This window comes from Ursus maritimus, unplaced genomic scaffold (genome assembly GCF_017311325.1).
Source record: "Ursus maritimus isolate PB19 unplaced genomic scaffold, ASM1731132v1 scaffold_6, whole genome shotgun sequence".
Classification (NCBI taxonomy): Eukaryota; Metazoa; Chordata; class Mammalia; order Carnivora; family Ursidae; genus Ursus; species Ursus maritimus.
This window is the reverse complement of record NW_024426774.1, coordinates 48,030,461-48,049,201: the sequence shown is the minus strand read 5'-3', so window position 1 is coordinate 48,049,201 and position 18,741 is coordinate 48,030,461. Positions and strand designations below refer to the sequence as shown.

Sequence of the window (18,741 nt, the reverse complement as noted above, 5' to 3'; positions counted from 1 at the left end):
TACAGTTGAGTTTTGTAAATTGAGCTTGAATCTTGCAACTTTCCTGAGCTTGTTTCTTACGAGCTGGTTGGTTTTGTGTGGTTTCCTTGGAATTTTCTATATGAAGGTCATGTCATTTACAAATAGAGATAGTTTTACTTCTCCCTTTCCAATCTGGATTTCTTTAATTTCTTTCCAGATTGCCCTAGCTAGGACCTACAGTATGATGTTGAAGATAGGAGGAAGAATGGACATACTTGTCTTGTTCTTGTCCTAGGGGAAAAGCATCTAGTCTTCTACCATTTAGTATCATTTAACAGTATTGGTTCTTGCAATCCATGAACATGGAATATCTTTCCATTTTTTGGTGTCATCTTCAGTTCCTTTAGTGTTTTTACAGTTTTCAGAGTTCAGATCTTAAACCTCCTTGGTTAATTTTAGTCCGAGGACTTTTATTATTATTGGTTCAATTGTAAATAGGATTATTTTCTTAATATCTCTTTTTGCTACTTCATTATTAGCATATAGAAATGCAACAGATTTCTGTATATTAATTTTGCATCCTACTTTACTGAATTCATTTGTCAGTTCTAGTAGTTTTTTGTTGGAGTCATTAGGATTTTATATATATAGTATTATGTCATCTACAAATAGTGAAAGATTTACTTTTTCCTTATCAATGGATGCCTTTTATTTCTTTTTCTTGTCTTACGGCTGTGGCTAGGACTTCCAGGACTATGTTGAATTAAACTGGTGAGAGTGGATATCCTTATCTTGTTCCTGACCTTAGGGGAAAAGCTCTCAGTTTTTCACCATTGAGTATGATGTTAGTTGTGAGATTTTCATATATGGCCTTTATTATGTTGGGGTATCTTCTCTCTAAACCTACTTTGTTGAGAGTTTTTATCATGAATGTATGTTGTACTTTATCAAATGCTTTTTGTGCATTTATTGAGATGATCTTATTGGTTTTATTCTTTCTCTTATTGTGATGCTACAAACAATGAATGGGTCAACCAAGAAATCAAAGAAGAAATCAGAGAATACAGGGAGATAAATGAAAATTAAAACACAATGGTTCAGAATCTTTGGGACAATTATCATATGGTTTCACTCATTTATGGAACATAAGAAATAGGAAGATCGGTAGGAGAAGAAAGGGAAGAATGAAGGGGGGTGAACAGAAGGGGGAATGAACCATGAGAGACTGTAGACTCTGGGAAACAAACTGAGGGCTTCAGAGGGGAGGGGGAAGGGGGAATGGGTAGGCAGGTGATGGGTTTTAAGGAGGGCACATATTGCATAGTGCACTGGGTGTTATACGCAAATAATGAATCATGGAACATTGCATCAAAAACTGGGGATGTACTGTATGGTGACTAATGTAACAAAAATTATTTAAAAAAAAGAATCTTTGGGATACAGCAAAAACATATCTCAAAGCGAAGATTATAGCAATACAAGCCTACTTCAAGAAGCAAGAAAAATCTCATAGAACCTAACCTTACACCTAAAGGATCTAGAAAAAGAACAAAGTCCAGAGCCAGTGGAATGAAGGAAATAATAACAATTAGAGCAGAAGTAAATGAAATAGAGACTAAAAAAACAATAGACCTGATCAATGAAACCAGGAGCTAGTTCTTTGAAAAGATTAACAAAATTGATAAACCTTTAGTAAGACTTATCACAAAAAGAAGAGAGGACTCAAATAAAATAAAAAATGAAGGAGGAGAAATAACAACCAATTCCACAGAAATACCAAGGATTATAAGAATATTATTAAAAACTATATGCCAACAAATTGGACAACCTAGAAGAAATGGATAAATTCCTTAGAAATATATCACCTTCCAAAACTGAATCAGGAGAAAATAGAAAATCTGAACAGACCAGTAACTAGCAATGAAATTGAATCAATAATAAACTCCCAACAAATGAAAGTCCAGGACCTGGTGGCTTCACAGGTAAATTCTACCAAGCATTTAAAGAAGAGTTAATACCTATTCTCAAACTATTCCAAAAATAGAAGAGGAAGGAAACTTCCAGATTCATTCTACCATGCCAGTATTACCCCGATACCAAAACCGTATAAAGACATTACCAAAAAAAAAAAAAAAAGAGTACTGTAGGCCAGTATGTCTTATGAACATAGATGCAGAATCTTCATAAAATATTAGCAAACGCAGTCTAATAATACATTAAAAAATATCATTCACCATGATCAAGTAGGATTTATTTCTGGGATGCGAGTGTGATTAAATATTTGTGAATAAATCAACATGATACATCACATTAACATGCTAAAGGGATAAAAACCATATGATCATCTCAGTAGATGCAGAAGAATCATTGTAGTTTTTTAAAATTATTTTTATTTTACATTTAAATTCAATTAATTAACATATAATGTATTACTGATTTCAGAGGTAGAGGTCAGTGATTCATCAGTCTTATATAATACCCAGTGCTCATTACATCACATGCCCTCCTTAATATCATTACATCATCCAATTACCACATCCTTCCATCCCTACCCCCTCCAGCAACCCTCAGTTTGTTTCCTATGATTAAGCGTCTCTTACAGTTTGTCTCCCTCCCTGGTTTCATCTTGTTTTATTTTTTCCTCTCTTCCCCTGTGATCCTCTGTTTCGTTTCTGAAATTCCACATATGAGTGAGATTATATGATCATTGTCTTTCTCTGACTTATTTTGCTTAGCACAATACCCTCTAGTTCCATCCACGTCATTGCAAATGGCAAGATTTCATTTTTTTTGGTGGCTGAGTAATAGTCCATTGTGTGCATGTGCATGTATGTGTATGTATATATACACCACATCTTCTTTATCCATTCATCTGTTGATGGACGTCTGGGCTCTTTCCGTAGTTTGGCTATTGTGGACAGGGGTGCAGGTGCCCCTTCAGATCACTACATTTGTTTCTTTGGGGTAAATCCCTAGTAGTGCAATTGCTGAGTCATAGGGTAGCTCTGTTTTCAACTTTTTGAGGAACCTCCATACTGTTTTCCAGAGTGGCTACACCAGCTTGCATTCACACCAACAGTGTAAGAGGGTTCCCCTTTCTCCACATCCTCGCCAATATCTGTCGTTTCCTGACTTGTTAATTTTAGCCATTTTGACCGGTGTGAGGTGGTATCTCGTGGTTTTAATTTATATTTCCCTGATGCTGAGTGATGTTGAGCATTTTTTCATGCTTCTGTTGGCCATTTGTATGTTTTCTCTGGATAAATGTCTGTTCATGTCTTCTGCCCATTTCTTGATTGGATTATTTGTTCTTTGGGTGTTGAATTTGATAAGTTCTTTATAGATTTTGGATACTAGCCCTTTCTCTGATATGTCATTTGCAGAGCTGGTGTAGCCACTCTGGAAAATATGGTAGAATTTTATTTTTCTTTTTTGTACAAGTCTCGGGTAGGAAAGGGAGCTCTGTTCCTTGAAGTATTCCAGAGAGCCAAGTAGGATTGGCAGCTAAGCCATTTTTACACATGGCTTCTGTGATTGTTCTAGATATCACCATTTTCAGCTGGCAACAGTAATGGTGATGGTAGTGATGGTGGTAGTAGGGGAACATGGTTGTCAAGAATTTTATTTTCTAAGGACAGGAAACAGAGGTTCTATTTACTGCTTTTGTTCATATCCCATTGGCTAAACCTAGTAATATGGTCACACCTAGGTACAAAGGAACCTGGAAAGGTCTGCAGCTTTGTGGCCATTTGACCAACAAAGGTTCGGGTAAGGAACCTCTGTTACTAAAAGAAAAAAGATGAGAATACTGGGGGACCATGGTAGTCTTTACTTTTGTTAGTTTAGTGAAACATTTTTAGAAGAAATTAACTGTGTGGTCTTAGTTATCATGAGCCATTTTATCTTATAGTTAACTGTCCTTTTTGTTATGTCTTACCTGTTTTTTTGTAAAAGATCAATAGGACCTTTGTGGTCAAATCTTAGCCTGTATTATATAACTGGTTTTTATATAACTATTTGGACTACAAGTAAGAACTTGTTTATGTCTTCTAGGGTTTACGGAGTCCACGGGGAATAGGATGCAAGCCAGAAGCTGTATGTAGTCACATTATTATTGAGAGCCATGAAAAAGGATGTTTCAGGACTCTAACTGCTGAACAACCACAACTGGATAGTCACCCTTGTGTTTTCAGATCTGCTGACCCCTCAGAAATGATCAGAGGACGACGGAGTCCGTCATCATGGAGAACCAGACACATCGACCTTTCCAAATCACTAGACCAAAGTAACCCCCATTTCAAAGTTTGGAATTCCTTGCAGTTACGAAGTCATTCCCCATTTCAAAACTTTACAGCTGATGACTTCAGAATTAGCCAGGGTCTTCGAATGCCATTCCATGAAAAGATAGACCCTTGGCTGTCAGAATTAGTAGAACCTGCTTGTGTGCCACCTGAAGAAATGGATTGTCATTCTTCATCACAAATGCTGCCCCCAGAACCCATGAAAAAGTTTACTACTTCCATCACTTTTTCATCTCACCGACATTCTAAATGCTTTTCAGATTCCTCTGTTCTTAAGGTTGGTGTTACTGAAGGTAGCCAGTGTACTGGAGCATCTGTGGGGGTATTTAATTCTCATTTCACTGAAGAGCAAAATCCTCCCAGAGAACTAGAACAGAGAATCTCTTCCCCTTCATCATTTAAAATTGTTAGTCATTCACCAGATAAAGCTGTGACTATTTTAGCAGAAAGTAGTAGGCAAAGCCAAAAATTATCTGTTGAACATTCTCAGCAAGAAGAAAAACTCTTAGAAAGATCAGATTTTAAAGGCAGTGATTCTGAGCCCAGTACCAGTGCAAAGTGTAGCAGTGTCAAGGAAGTTCATTTTTCTGATAACCATACCTTCATTAGCATGAGCAGACCAAGTTCCACACTAGGAGTAAAAGAGAAGAATGTAACTATAACTCCAGATCTTGCTTCGCACATTATTCTTGAACGAGAGCTTTTTGAACCAAGCAAAGCCCCACATGCAGATCACCATGTGAGAAAACACCATTCTCCCCCTCCTCAACATCAGGATTACATAGCTCCAAACCTTCCTTGTCGCATTTTTCTTGAAAAACGAGAACTCTTTGAGCAAAGCAAAGCCCCACATTTAGATCATCAGATGAGAGAAAGCCACTCTCCCTTTCCACAGAGTCAGGATTATATAGCTTCAGACCTTCCTTCTTCCATTTTTCTTGAACAACGTCAGCTCTTTGAACAAAGCAAAGCCCCAGATGTAGATCACTTGGGAAAATACCATTCCCCTCTTCCTCAAGGTCAGGATTATGTAGTAGAAAGGAATAACCAACATAAGTTTAAATCATACATTTCCAATATGATCAATGTTGAAGCCAAGTTCAATAATGTGGTCTCCCAGTCAGCCCCGAATCAGTGTACATTAGTAACATCTGCATCTACTCCACCCTCAAATAGAAAAGCACTTTCTTGTGTTCGTATAACTCTTTATCCCAAGACTCCTTCCAAGTTGGATAGTGGAACCTTAGATAAAAGATTTCACTCATTGGATCCTGCTTCTAAAACAAGGATGAATAGTGAGTTTAACTCTGACCTACAAACTATATCTTCAAGATCATTGGAACCAACCTCCAAATTATTGACCGGTAAACCTGTAGCACAGAATCAAGAATCTTTAGGTTTTCTAGGACCTAAATCTTCACCGGACTTCCAAGTTGTACAGTCTCCTCTTCCAGATAGTAATACTATTTCTCAGGACTTGAAAAACATACTTTTTCAGAATAGCCAGATAGTAACCTCAAGGCAAACACAAGTGAACATTTCAGATTTGGAAGGATATTCCAGTCCAGAAGGGACTCCGGTATCTGCAGATCGGTGAGTCTCAATGTGATGACAAGCAAGCTGATGGAATTTGTGATAAAAGGGTTTTAAATACTTAAGCAAATGTAAGTTCTTGGGTGAAAGGCAGTACGATTTCTCTTAGGGGAGGTTGTATCTGACTAGTATTCTAGAAGTCTTTCAGGGCGTAAATGCCTAAGTAAGAGAGAACATCTGAAAGTAATGTATTTATAATTCAGAGGGCTTTTGACAAGACTTGGCATCAGGTATTTCAGAACATCGAATTACTTTGGGAAGAGACTTTGGTCATCCCATGGTACAATTTACTAATTGTTTGCTATATTGGGAATATGCTAAAGACCAGGTTTTGTGCTGTGTGCACGTGCTCACTCTCTTGTTTGCACATGTTCTCTCTCTCTCCCTTCTCTCTTAGTTTCCATTTCATGATTCTCCTCAAATATTTAGTATTTACAATGAAAAAAGATAACTTTCCAGCAGAGAATCCTGGCAGACATCACTTTAGCCAGTTTATCAAGGCTAACATCACTGGTAATGCATGTCAATATAATGTGCTCTCTGATGTGATGCCCCACTCTACAGTGTATTATAGGAAAGGAAACCCTGGTCAGGACTAAATGCATTAGGTTTGCATTATTCAGCCTAATTTTAAGACTGTCATTAATTCAGTTTTACATTTTGAATCCTTTAAAATATGGTTAAACAGAATTACCCTGCGTGTTTCACGTTCCACATTATAGTTGAGAAGGCAGCATTTCGTAGTGAAGAGCCCTGGGCTTGGAAAGAAGGAAGGGAAAAAAGTATTTATTCAGCATCCACATGTGGTAGTCATGGCAGTGAGGGACTTAATATATGTTATCTCATTTAATGTTTATGATAACCCTATGAGGTGGTGGTATCCTTATTTACCCTCTGGGAAACTGAGACACTGATTGATACTGGTACTTTGTGAGCAGACAACATTGTCTCTCATAATGCTCGGGGTTTTTGTTTTGTTTTGTTTTAAGATTTATTTATTTATTTTATTGAGGGTGGAGAGAGGGAGAGGGAGAGAAAATCTCTAGCAGGCTCCCTGCTCAGCATGGAGCCTGACAGGGGCTCAATCTCACAACCCTGAGATCACAACCTGAGCCGAGACCAAGAGTTGGATGCTCAACCAGCTGAGCCACCCAGGTGCCCCCACACATAGTGCTGTTTGTAAGCAACAGAATGGGCATTCTAGTGCAGTCTGTTTAAAGCAAGAGCTCATTCACCACATGGTAGTGTCTCCCCTAATCTTGAACCCTGCTTTCAGCTCCTCTGTCAGCTATCCTCCTGGGCAAATCATTTAATATCTTTGGTACTCATATGTGGATGATGGTGGGAGGAAAGGCTTGAAAAGCTGCAAGGTCCCTTATAGCTCTAAAACTTAGTGATTTGGAATTGGATTGGGCCTAACAAACAGGGTCAGTCTCTGCTTTCAGTATTATAATACTGGATTCCTTGAATGAGAAGAAAATAATAGATGACTATAGATATGAACTAATAATAATGCCATTTGTCTAGAATGTACTAAATGCCATCTGTTACAGTAGATGCAGATATCATTTTATACTTAATATAATCATCAGGATTTTAAAATCCTAATACTTAGAGAAATTAGATGTTTTGCCCAACATCACATGGCTATTATTGTTAAGAGGTGGCATTTGAATTTAGGTTAGTCTGACTCCAGAGTCCATAGCAATTCAAGGGGTAACTGGATGGCTTAGTTGGTTAAACGTCTGCCTTCTGCTTGGGCCATGATCCAGGAGTCCCAGGATAGAGCCCCGCATTAGGCTCCCTGCTCAGCAGGGAGTCTGCTTCTCCCTCTGACTCTCTGCCCTCTCGTGCTCTCTCTCTCTCTCAAATAAATAAAATCTTAAAAAACCACATAGTAGGGGCGCCTGGGTGGCACAGCGGTTAGGTGTTTGCCTTCGGCTCAGGGTGTGATCCCGGCGTTGTGGGATCGAGCCCCACATCAGGCTCCTCCGCTGTGGTCCTGCTTCTTCCTCTCCCACTCCCCCTACTTGTGTTCCCTCTCTTGCTGGCTGTCTCTATCTCTGTCGAATAAATAAATAAAATCTTAAAAAAAAAAAAAAAAAAAACCACATAGTAATTCAAACTATACACACACACGCACACACACACACACACACTAATCTGTATACGTATGTGTGTATATATGTGAATAAAATGTTCTAAGTATAAAGTATTTTAAAACTTTTTTGAGATTATTTAAAATTTACAGGGGTGTTACAAAAATAGTAGGAAGAGTTCTTGTATTAATTATTTATGGCTGTGTAACATATTACTCTGAAATGTAGCAGCTTAAAACAGTATTATCCCAATGTTAATATTTGTTTCTGTGAGTCAGAAATCTAGGTGAGGCTTAACTGGGTGCTTTCAGCTCAGGGTCTCTTACAAGGTTGCAAACAAGGTATTGGTTGCAGGTGTAGTCCCATATCAAGGCTTGATCTAGAGGATATGCTTCCAAACTTGTTCACATGGTTGTTGGCCAGAGACATCATTCCCTTCCTTCCATAAGGCAGCTCAAATATGACAGCTAGATGTCCCTCAGAGTAAGCATGTGAGAGAATAAGGAAGGATACCCAAGACAAACGTCATAGTCTTTGTAACCTAACTTTCTAAGTGAATCTCACCACTTCTGCCACTTTTTCCTCAGTAGAAATGAATCACTATTTCCTCAAGGATTAGGGGTTACACAAGGGTGTGAATACCAGGAATCAGAGATCATTGGGCAATATCTTAGAGGTTGCCAGTATGTCCTTTACCAAAGATTCCTCTATGTTAACATCTTACCATAACATCATAACCATAAAACATTTACCAAAACTAAGAAATTATCCTTCATATAAAACTGTAACTTAAATATAGACTGATTTGGATTTCACCTTATTTTTCCACAATTGGACCTTTTTTGCTTCAGATTCAACCCAAAATCCCACCAAGATTCCACCTTGTGTTTTAGTTGTCATGTCTACTTTATTTCCTCCAATCTGTGGATATCCTTGTTTTTTATGACACTGACACTTTGAAAAGAAATGACTAGTTATTTTGGAGAAAGTTTTTATTTAGTTTTGCCAGATGTCTCAGGAGTATACTGAGGTTATGCATTTTCAGTGCATCTCATTAGGGAGCACATTAAGTTGATACGCATTACTGGTGATTTTAACCTTGGTCACTTGGCTACGGTGGTGTCTACCAAGATTCTCCACTGTACAGTTACTGTTTTTGCCAAATTTGTAAATACTAGATATTTGAGGGAGAAACTAGTAGACTACGTAAACATTCTGTTTCTGCTTAAACTTTGATCACTAATTTTAGCATCCATCACTGGATCTTGCCTATAGCAATTATTACTCTGGTATTCTAATGGAGTTTTTCTATTTCTTTCATTCCTGCTAAATGGAATTTTTTCCTGTAAACAAGAGCTGTTGTTCCTTCCCCATTTATTTATTCCTTTATTCACGTACATCAGTATGGATTCAGGGGCATTTATTTCATTCTTTGGATTATAATCTAATACTACTCAAATTATTCCAGTTTTAGCTATTGAGAACGCTTTCATGTTGGCTCCTGTACCCTGCACTAGCCCCCTCCACCGCCCCCATCAACCATGTCTCCCAAGAACCCTTGTTCCCTATTTCCCTCCCTCCCTCCCTCCCTTCCTTCCTACCTTCTTTTACCTTTCAATTCCTTTCTTTTTTCTTTCTTGAGAAAAGGATTTTATTTTTTCTAGCTTTTTTGAGATACAATTGACATAAAACATTGTGTAAGTTTATTAAGGTTTGTATCGTGTTGATTTGATGCATTCATATATTGCAAAATAATTACCACCATAACATTAGCTAATACCTCTGCCCTCTCACATAATTGCCTTTATGTTTTGTGGTGAGAACATTTAAGATCTTCTCTTTTAACAACATTCAAGTGTATGATATTATTGTTAGCTATCATGACAATGCTGTTTATAGATCCCCAGAACATCTTCATCTTCTAGTTGGAAGTTCGCACCCTTTGACCACAATCTTCCCATTTCTCTCACCCTCCAGTCCCGGGTAACTACCCTTCTGCTCTCTGTTTCCATGAGTTTGGCTGTTTTAGATTCCACATTGCTGACTTTTTTCACTTAGCATAGTGCCCTTAAGCTAAATGTTGTTATAAATGACAGGATCTCCTTCTCTCTAATGGCTGAATAATATAATATTATATATACTATATATATAGGTATGTAAAAGTATCACATCTTTATCCCTTCATATATTGATGGACACTTAGGTTGTTTCCATATCTTGGCTATTATGAATAATGGCATGGGAGTGTAGATCTCTCTTCAATATCCTGTTTTCATTTCCTTTGAATATATACCCACCAATGAGATTGCTAGATCATATAGTAGTTCTGTTTTTAGGTTTTTGAAGAATCTCCATACTGTTTTCCATAGTGGCTGTATCAGTTACATTCCTACCAACCAGTATTGCACAGAGGTTACCTTCACACTGTATCCTCACCAACATTTATCTCTTGTCTTTTTTTTTTTAAGATTTTATTTAATTATTAGAGAGCACGAGCTGTGGGGAGGGGCGGAGGGAGAGGGAGAAGCAGACTCCCCATGGAGCAGGGAGCCCTAAGCGCAGGGCTCAATCCCAGGACTCCCGGGATCATGACTTGAGGTGATGGCAGACGCTTAACTGACTGAGCCATCCAGGCACCCCTCTCTCTTGCGTTTTTGATAATGGCCATTCTAACAGATGTCAGGTGATTGCTCATGGTTTTCATGGAGCTAGAGGTTTGCATTTCCCAGATGATCAGTGACGTTGAGCACCTTCTCATGTACCTGTTGGCCATTTTTATGTCATCTTTGGAAAAAATGTCTGTTCAATTCCTCTACCCAATTTTATTTTTTAAGTTTTTATTTGAATTCCAGTTAGTTAACATACAGTGCAGTATCAGTTTCAGGTATACAAAATAGTGATTCAGCACGTCTGTACAACACCTGGTGCTCATCACAACAAGTGAACTTCCCAATTTCCCTAACCTACCAAACCCATTACCTCCACCCACCTCCCTGCTGGCAGCCATCAGTTTGTTCTCTATAGTTAAAAGTCTGTTTCTTGGTTTGCCTCTCTCTCTTTTTTTCCCCCTTTGCTCATTTCTTTTGTTTCTTAAATTCCACATATGAATGAGATCATATGGTAATTGTCTTTCTCTAACTTATGTATAATACTCTCTAGCTCCATCCATATTGTTGAAAATGTCAAGATTTCATTCTTTTTTATGGCTGAGTAATATTCTATTGTATGTATATATATACCACATGTTCTTTATCCATTCATCAATTGATGGACACTTGGGCTGTTTCCATAATTTGGGTATTGTAGATAATACTGCTATAAACATCAGGGTGCATGTATTCCTTTGAATTAGTATTTTTATATTTTGGGGGGTAAATACCCAGTAATACAGTTGCTAGATGGTAGAGTAGTTCTATTTTTCACTTTTTGAGGAACCTCCATATGGTTTTTCACAGTGGCTGCACTGGTTTGCATTCTCACCAACAGGGCAAGAGGGTTCCCCTTTCTCCACATCCTCAACAACATCTGTTGTTTCTTGTGTTGTTGACCTTAGCCATTCTGACAGGTGTGAGGTCATCTCTCATTGTAGTTTTGACTTGCATTTCCCTGATAATCAGTGATGTTGAGCATCTTTTCATGTGTCTGTTGTCCATCCATAAGTCTTCTTTGGAAAAATGTCTGTTCATGTCTTCAGCCCATTGTTTAATTGGATTATTCATTTTGGGGGTGTCAATTTGTTTCTTTCTTCGTTATTGAATTGTAGGAGTTCTTTATATATTTTGGATATTAATCCCTTATCAGATACACAGTTTGCAAATATTTTCTCCCATTCTGTAGGTGGTTTTTTATTTTGTTGATTGTCTCTTTTTTGATGTACAGAAGATTTTTGGTTGACACAGTCCCACTTACTGAGTTTTGTTTTTGTTGCTTGTGCATTTGGTGTCACATTAAAAAAGTCATTGCCAAGATCAGTGTCAAGGAGTTTTTCCCAATGTTTTTCTCTAGGAATTTTTAGGTTTTATGTTTAACTCTTAACCCATTTCAAGTTAACTTTTTTTTTTTTTTTTTTTAAGATTTTCTTTATTTATTCGACAGAGATAGAGACAGCCAGCGAGAGAGGGAACACAAGCAGGGGGAGTGGGAGAGGAAGAAGCAGGCTCATAGCGGAGGAGCCTGATGTGGGGCTCGATCCCAGAACGCTGGGATCACGCCCTGAGCCGAAGGCAGATGCTTAACCGCTGTGCCACCCAGGCGCCCCTCAAGTTAACTTTTGTAAGTGGTATAAGATAGGAGTCCAATTTTATTTTTATGCACATGGTTATTCAGTTTTTTCAGGACAATTTATTAAAGAGCCTATCTTTTCCTCATTGAGTATTCTGGATCCCTTGTCAAATATTAGTTGACTATACGTGCAGGGAAATATTTTTATGCTCTCTGTATGGTTCATTTGTCTGTGTTTCTGTTTTAATGCTAGAACCATACTGTTTTGATTATTATAACTTTGTAGTGTAGTTTAAAATCTGGAAGTGTGATGCCTCCAGTTTTGTTCTTACTCAAAATTTCTTTGGCTGTTTGGGGTCTTTTATGGCTCCATACAAATTTAAGAATTTTTTTTTTTCTCTCTCTGTGTGAAAAATGCCAGCAAGTGTTAATGGGGATTGCATTGACTCTATAGATGGCTTTGGGTGGTGTGGACATTTTAACAATATTAATTCTTCTGGTGCATAAACATAGGACATCTTTCCATTTTTTTGTGTCTTCCTCAGTTTCTTTCATCAAAGCCTTGTAGTTTTCAGGGTACAAATCTTTCACATCCTTGATTAAATTTGTTCTTAGGTATTTTATTGTTTTTGATACTAGTGTAAATTCGGATTGTTATTTTTTTTTCAGATATCTTGTCATTAGTGTATAGAAACACTAATCGTTGGTGAAGTATTTAAGATTTTCCATATATAAGATTATATCATTTGTAAACAAAGACAGTGTTACTTCTTCTCTGATTTGGATGCCTTTTATTTCTTTTTCTTTCCTGGTTGCTCTGGCTAGGGCGTCCAGTACTATGTTAAATAAGAATGGTGAGAGTGGGCACTTTTGTCTTGTTCTTGATGTTAAAGGGAATGCTTTTAACCAATCACCACTGAGGATGATAATAAGCTGAGGGTTTGTCATACATGACATTTATTATGTTGAGGTACCCAATTTGTTGATAGTTTTTATCACGAATGAATGTTGCATTTTGTCAAATGCTTTTTCTTGATTTTTATCTTTCACTGTTAATGTCATATATCACATTTGTTGATTTGCGTATGTTGAACTGCCCTTGCCTCCCAGGGGTAAATCCGAACTGATCATAGTGTAGGATTCTTCAAATGTACTATTGAATCAAGAGTCAGATGCTTAACTGATTGAGCCAACCAGACACGTTAAGACCTTTCTTTTTTCTTAATATAGGCATTCATCACCATAAACTTCCCTCTTTGAACTGCTTTTGCTTCATCCCATTGATTTTTTTTTTTAAAGATTTTATTTATTTATTTGACAGAGTGAGACAGCCAGCGAGAGAGGGAACACAAGCAGGGGGAGTGGGAGAGGAAGAAGCAGGCTCCCAGCGGAGGAGCCTGATGTGGGGCTCGATCCCATAATGCCAGGATCACGCCCTGAGCCGAAGGCAGACACTTAATGACTTAGCCACCCGGGTGCCCCCATTGATTTTTTTTTTTTATGTTGTATATCCATTTTCTTTTGTTTCAAGATATTTTTTTGCTTTATCTTTTGATTTTTTTTCTTTTTCTTTAACATATTGGTTGTTCAGGACTATGTTGTTTAATTTCCATATTATTTGTAAGATTTCCTGTTTTCCTACTGGTATTGATTTCTAGTTTCATACTGTTGTGGTTGGAAAAGGTGCTTGGTATGATTTCAGTCCTCTTAAGTCTGCCAAGACTTGTTTTGTGGCCTATCATATGACCTATCCTGCAAAATGTTCTGTGTGCGCTGATAAGAATGTATGTTCAGGAGCTATTTATATATGTCTGTTAAGTCCATTTGGTCTAAATTATAGTTCAAGTCCAACATTTCCATGTTGATTTTCCTCCCTAGAAGATCTATCCATTGTTGAATTGGGGCATTTAAAAACATAAAAGTGCAGGGGTGCCTGGGTAGCGCAGTCGTTAGGCGGCTGCCTTCGGCTCAGGGCGTGATCCTGGCGTTCCAGGATCGAGTCCCACATCGGGCTCCTCCGCTGGGAGCCTGCTTCTTCCTCTCCCACTCCCCCTGCTTGTGTTCCCTCTCTCGCTGGCTGTCTCTCTCTGTCAAAATAAATAAATAAAATCTTTAAAAAAAAAAAAAACATAAAAGTGCAGGGAGTAAAATGGTGGTGTTTTTGTATGTGATCAAAGTTGTTATTATATAAAATAGGTTGTTACAGCTATAAGAAGTTTTATGTAAGCCTCATGGTAACCACAAGGCAAAAACATATAGTAGATTCATGAAAAATAGAAGGGAATCAGAACATAATCTTACGGAAAATCAACAATTCACAAAAGAAGGCAGCAAGAGAGAAAGAAAGGAACAAGGAAACTACAAAACAGCCAGAAAACAAATAATGAAATGGCATTAGTAGGTCCTTAACTATCAATAATTACTCTAAGTATGAATGGATTGAATTCTCCAATTAAAAGACATAGAGTGACTGGATGAATAAAAAAACTGACCCAACTATATGCTGCCTACAAGAGACTCATTAGCTTAAAGATACACAAGTTTAAAGTGAAGAAATGGAAAAAGATACTCCATGCAGGTGGTGACCAAAAGAGAGCAGGAGTAGCTATATTTATACTTATATCAGACAAAAATAAACATTAAGCCAAAGCAGTAACAAGAGACAAGGAAGGCCATTATATAATAATAAAGGGAACAATTCATCAAGATGATATAACAGTTGTATATACACACCCAACACTGGAGCATCTAGGAGTATTAAGCAATTACTAAAAATATCAGAAAGGAGAAATAGATAACAATACAATAATCATAGGGGAGTTCAGTACCCTACTTTGACCAATGAAGAATAGTATTTAGAAACAAAGGTATAACATCAGGTTAGCTCATTGTTACTAGGCTGTCACTGCTTCTAGCAGTTAATCAAGCTAAGAATTATATGTATGCATATTAATTCATGCATATACCTACTTCTCTACTTATTCCCATCTCTATCAGTGTGTGTGCAAGTGTTTGTGTATATCTGTGTTTAAACCACTAGTCAGTATTGATACCTTCAACTGATCTAGAACCACAGGGTTGATTCAAGCCTCATACTCTTATTTTTAACTTCTTTCTTCAGTGATGATAAACCTGGCTCTCATTATCTACAATATACTTACCCTAGTATATAAATTAGATAGTTTTAGAATTCCTAACCCATACCCAGGTGAACAAAAGTTCTCCAACTTGAGTTCAATGTTTATGTACGCTTTTCTCTTGAATTTAGCATTACAGTACCTAGTCAAAACACTGCTGACATTTCTTAGGTCATGTTCTTTTTTTACTATACCCTTCAGTGTGATTCATTTATAATACAGTTATTTTCATTTGTCACGTCCTGCATTCCATCTTTGTCCTTACTTTGTGGTTCATTTTTAAAAATTTACATAGTGTAAAACTTACTTTTTGTGGTGTACAACTGTATCATTTATGATAAATCCACCATCACAGTTCCATACAATGTATTTCCATCAATCCCAAAATTTCTGCATGCCGTCTCTTTATAGACAGATCCCCTCCCTTGACACCTGGTAATTCCTGGTTTGTTCTTTCCTCTAGTTTTGCCTTTCTGGAGTGTTATATAAATGAAATAATAAAATACATAACAGCCTTTAGGTTTAGTTCCTTTTACTTTGTAAAGCACATTTAAGATTCATCCCTCTTTTTTGTGAAGCAGATTTTTTACTTTTTATTGCTTTATTAAAAGCAATAATATTTTATTATTCCTTTATATTACAATTCTTTTGTACAGATTACCCTAGTTTGTTTATCATGCATTCATTCTTTGGAGTGATTACACTTCCGGGTGATTACAGTTAGAGCTATAAACATTTGTGTGCCAGTTTTTGCTTCTGTAGGGTAAGTACTCAGGAGTGGGATTGCTGAGTCATGTGGTGTATGTGTGTGTTTAACCTTGCAAGAACTGTTTATCTTTGCAGTCCCACTAGCAATGATAGGTGTTCCAGTTACTCTACATCTTTGCCACCATGTGGTATTGTCCATACATTTTAGCCACTTTTATAGGTGTACAGGTATAGTTCAATGTGGTTTTCATTTGTATTTCCCTAATGGCTTGTCTTCATTTCATGTGGTTTTTTTTTTTTTTTTTTTTTTTACCATCCTCTTTGGTGAAATTATTATTATTATTTTTTTTTAAAGATTTTATTTATTTATTCGACAGAGATAGAGACAGCCAGCGAGAGAGGGAACACAAGCAGGGGAAGTGGGAGAGGAAGAAGCAGGCTCATAGCGGAGGAGCCTGATGTGGGGCTCGATCCCATAACGCCGGGATCATGCCCTGAGCCGAAGGCAGACGCTTAACCTCTGTGCCACCCAGGCGCTCCATGGTGAAATTATTTTTTTAATAGGGTTTAGTTTCTTACTGTTGAGTCCTGAGAGTTTTGGATAATACGTTTTGGATATAAGGTCTTTGCTGCATATGTTATTGGCAAATATCTTCTTGTAGTGTGTGACTTACCTTTTCATCTACTCAGTGGGTCTTTCAGAGAACAAAGTTTTTAAATTTCAGTGAAGTCCAAGTTTGGTCATTATTTTATGGCTCATGTCATACAATTAGGTTGACAGTCCTTTTCCTTCAGTACTTTTAAAATATTCTGCTTCCTTCTAAATTCCATGGTTTCTGACAAGAAATCAGTTTTGGAATCATTATTCCCCTGTAAGTTAGAAGCAATGTGTCATTTTTCCCAGGTTGGTTTAATTTTTCTTTTGTTTTGCTTTGAGTCAATTGGATATGATGTTTCTAGGCATGGATTTCTTTGGTGCATTGTGTTTGGAGTTTGCTGAGCTTCTAAAGGTTTATATTTTTCATCATATTTAGGGAGTTTTATCCCTTATTTCTTTTTTCTTTTCTTTTTTTTTTTTTTAAGATTTTATTTATTTATTTGACAGAAAGACAGCCAGCGAAAGAGGGAACACAAGCAGGGGGAGTGGGAGAGGAAGAAGTAGGCTCCCAGTAGAGCAGGGAGCCTGACGCAGGGCTCGATCCCAGGACTCTGGGATCATGCCCTGCCCCAAAGTCAGACACTTAACGACTGAGCCACCCAGGTGCCCCTTTATCCCTTATTTCTTCAAATATTTTTTCTTAACCACATTCTTTCTCTACTCTTTCTACATCTCTGAAGACACAAATGTTAGACCTTTTGATATTATCTTATAAGTCCCTGAAGTTCTGTTGATTTCTTTTTTCAATCTATTTTTCCCTCTGTTGTTCAGCTTGAATAATTTCTATTGATCTGTCTTGGAGTTCACTAAGTCTTTCCTCCAACATGTCCATTCTGCTATTGAGCTCATCCGGTGAGTATTTCATTTCATTTATATAATTTTTTAGTTTTAAAATTTCTGTCATTTCTTCTCTATATCTTCTGTTTCTTTGCTGAGACTTTGTCTTTCCATTTGTTTCAAGGGTATCCACCTTTACTTCTTGGAGGATTTTATAATAGCTTCCTTAAAGTTTCTGTCAGATAACTCTAACATTTCTTTCATCCCAGTGTTGGTGTCTGTTGATTTTCTTTTCCCATGTGAGTTGAGATTTTTCTGGTTCTTAATATGCTGAGTAATTTTGGTTTGTATTTCATAATATTATGAGATAAGTAGTCTCATTTAGACCCTACAGAAAATTTTGATATTTTCATCTTACTGGGCGGTCAACCCATTCACATTCATATTACAATTTCTAACCTGCCTTCTGTGGGTTATAGTTCTATGTGAGTTCAGTTTTTAAAGCTTTTGCACTGCTATTCAGATCTGACCTGTATGTGTGTGTACCAGTGGCCAGTCTGAGACTTGGGTAGTAGTCTGTCTCATACTTCTGTGCTCAACGTGTAGGTACACTGTTTAGGTTCAGATCCACACACACAAATGGCTCAGGGATAGGCCCAGGAGTTTATAAACATATATTAAGGAGTTGCTTTTCTCTTTACAGTTTCCCCGTGAGCTCCCCTTTCCTGACTCTCAGGACAGAAAGCAGGAGCTTAATTTACTCCTCTCTTCTGTGTACTTTCCTGTGACTACTTTGTGTCAGTTGCAAGTGGCTTAGTACAGAGGGGACCAAAACTCCTCTGTTGGAAGAGGAAAGCTTTCCATCTGTAATTTATGCAATTGAGAATCATTTGCTTAGATATTCCAGCACCATTTTTGAAATTGATTATTTCCTTTTTGAATTTAGTTAGTACCTTTGTCAGAAATCAGTTGGCCTCTTATGTGTGGGTAAAAATAATTTTACTCTATTCCTTTAATCTGTTTATCTGTTTTTATACTAATACCATGATGTCTTTTTTTCTTTTTAACCATGATTTTTTTTTACTGTAGCTTGATAGTAAGTCTTGAAATCAGGTTATGTCCTCCAGCCTTGTTTTTATTTTCACATTACTTTTGCTATTTTAAGTCCTTTGCATTTTGATACAAAGTTTAGAATAAGCTTCCTAATTTCTATGTTAAAACTTCTTGGGAGTTTGTTTAGTATTGCATTGAATCTATAGATCATTTTGTGAATGATTGATACCTTA

At 37.2% G+C, this 18,741-nt stretch overlaps 1 protein-coding gene across 1 annotated transcript in view; it reads left to right on the top strand.

The window, feature by feature from the left end:
- The window catches only part of ALMS1 (ALMS1 centrosome and basal body associated protein), a 216,998-nt gene that overhangs the window by 95,046 nt on the left and 103,211 nt on the right, over nt 1-18,741 (top strand). Inside the window, exon 11 of the mRNA XM_008700492.2 lies at nt 4,015-5,855. Coding sequence (XP_008698714.2) covers nt 4,015-5,855 — 1,841 coding nt within the window. The remainder of the gene's footprint in view (nt 1-4,014; nt 5,856-18,741) is intronic.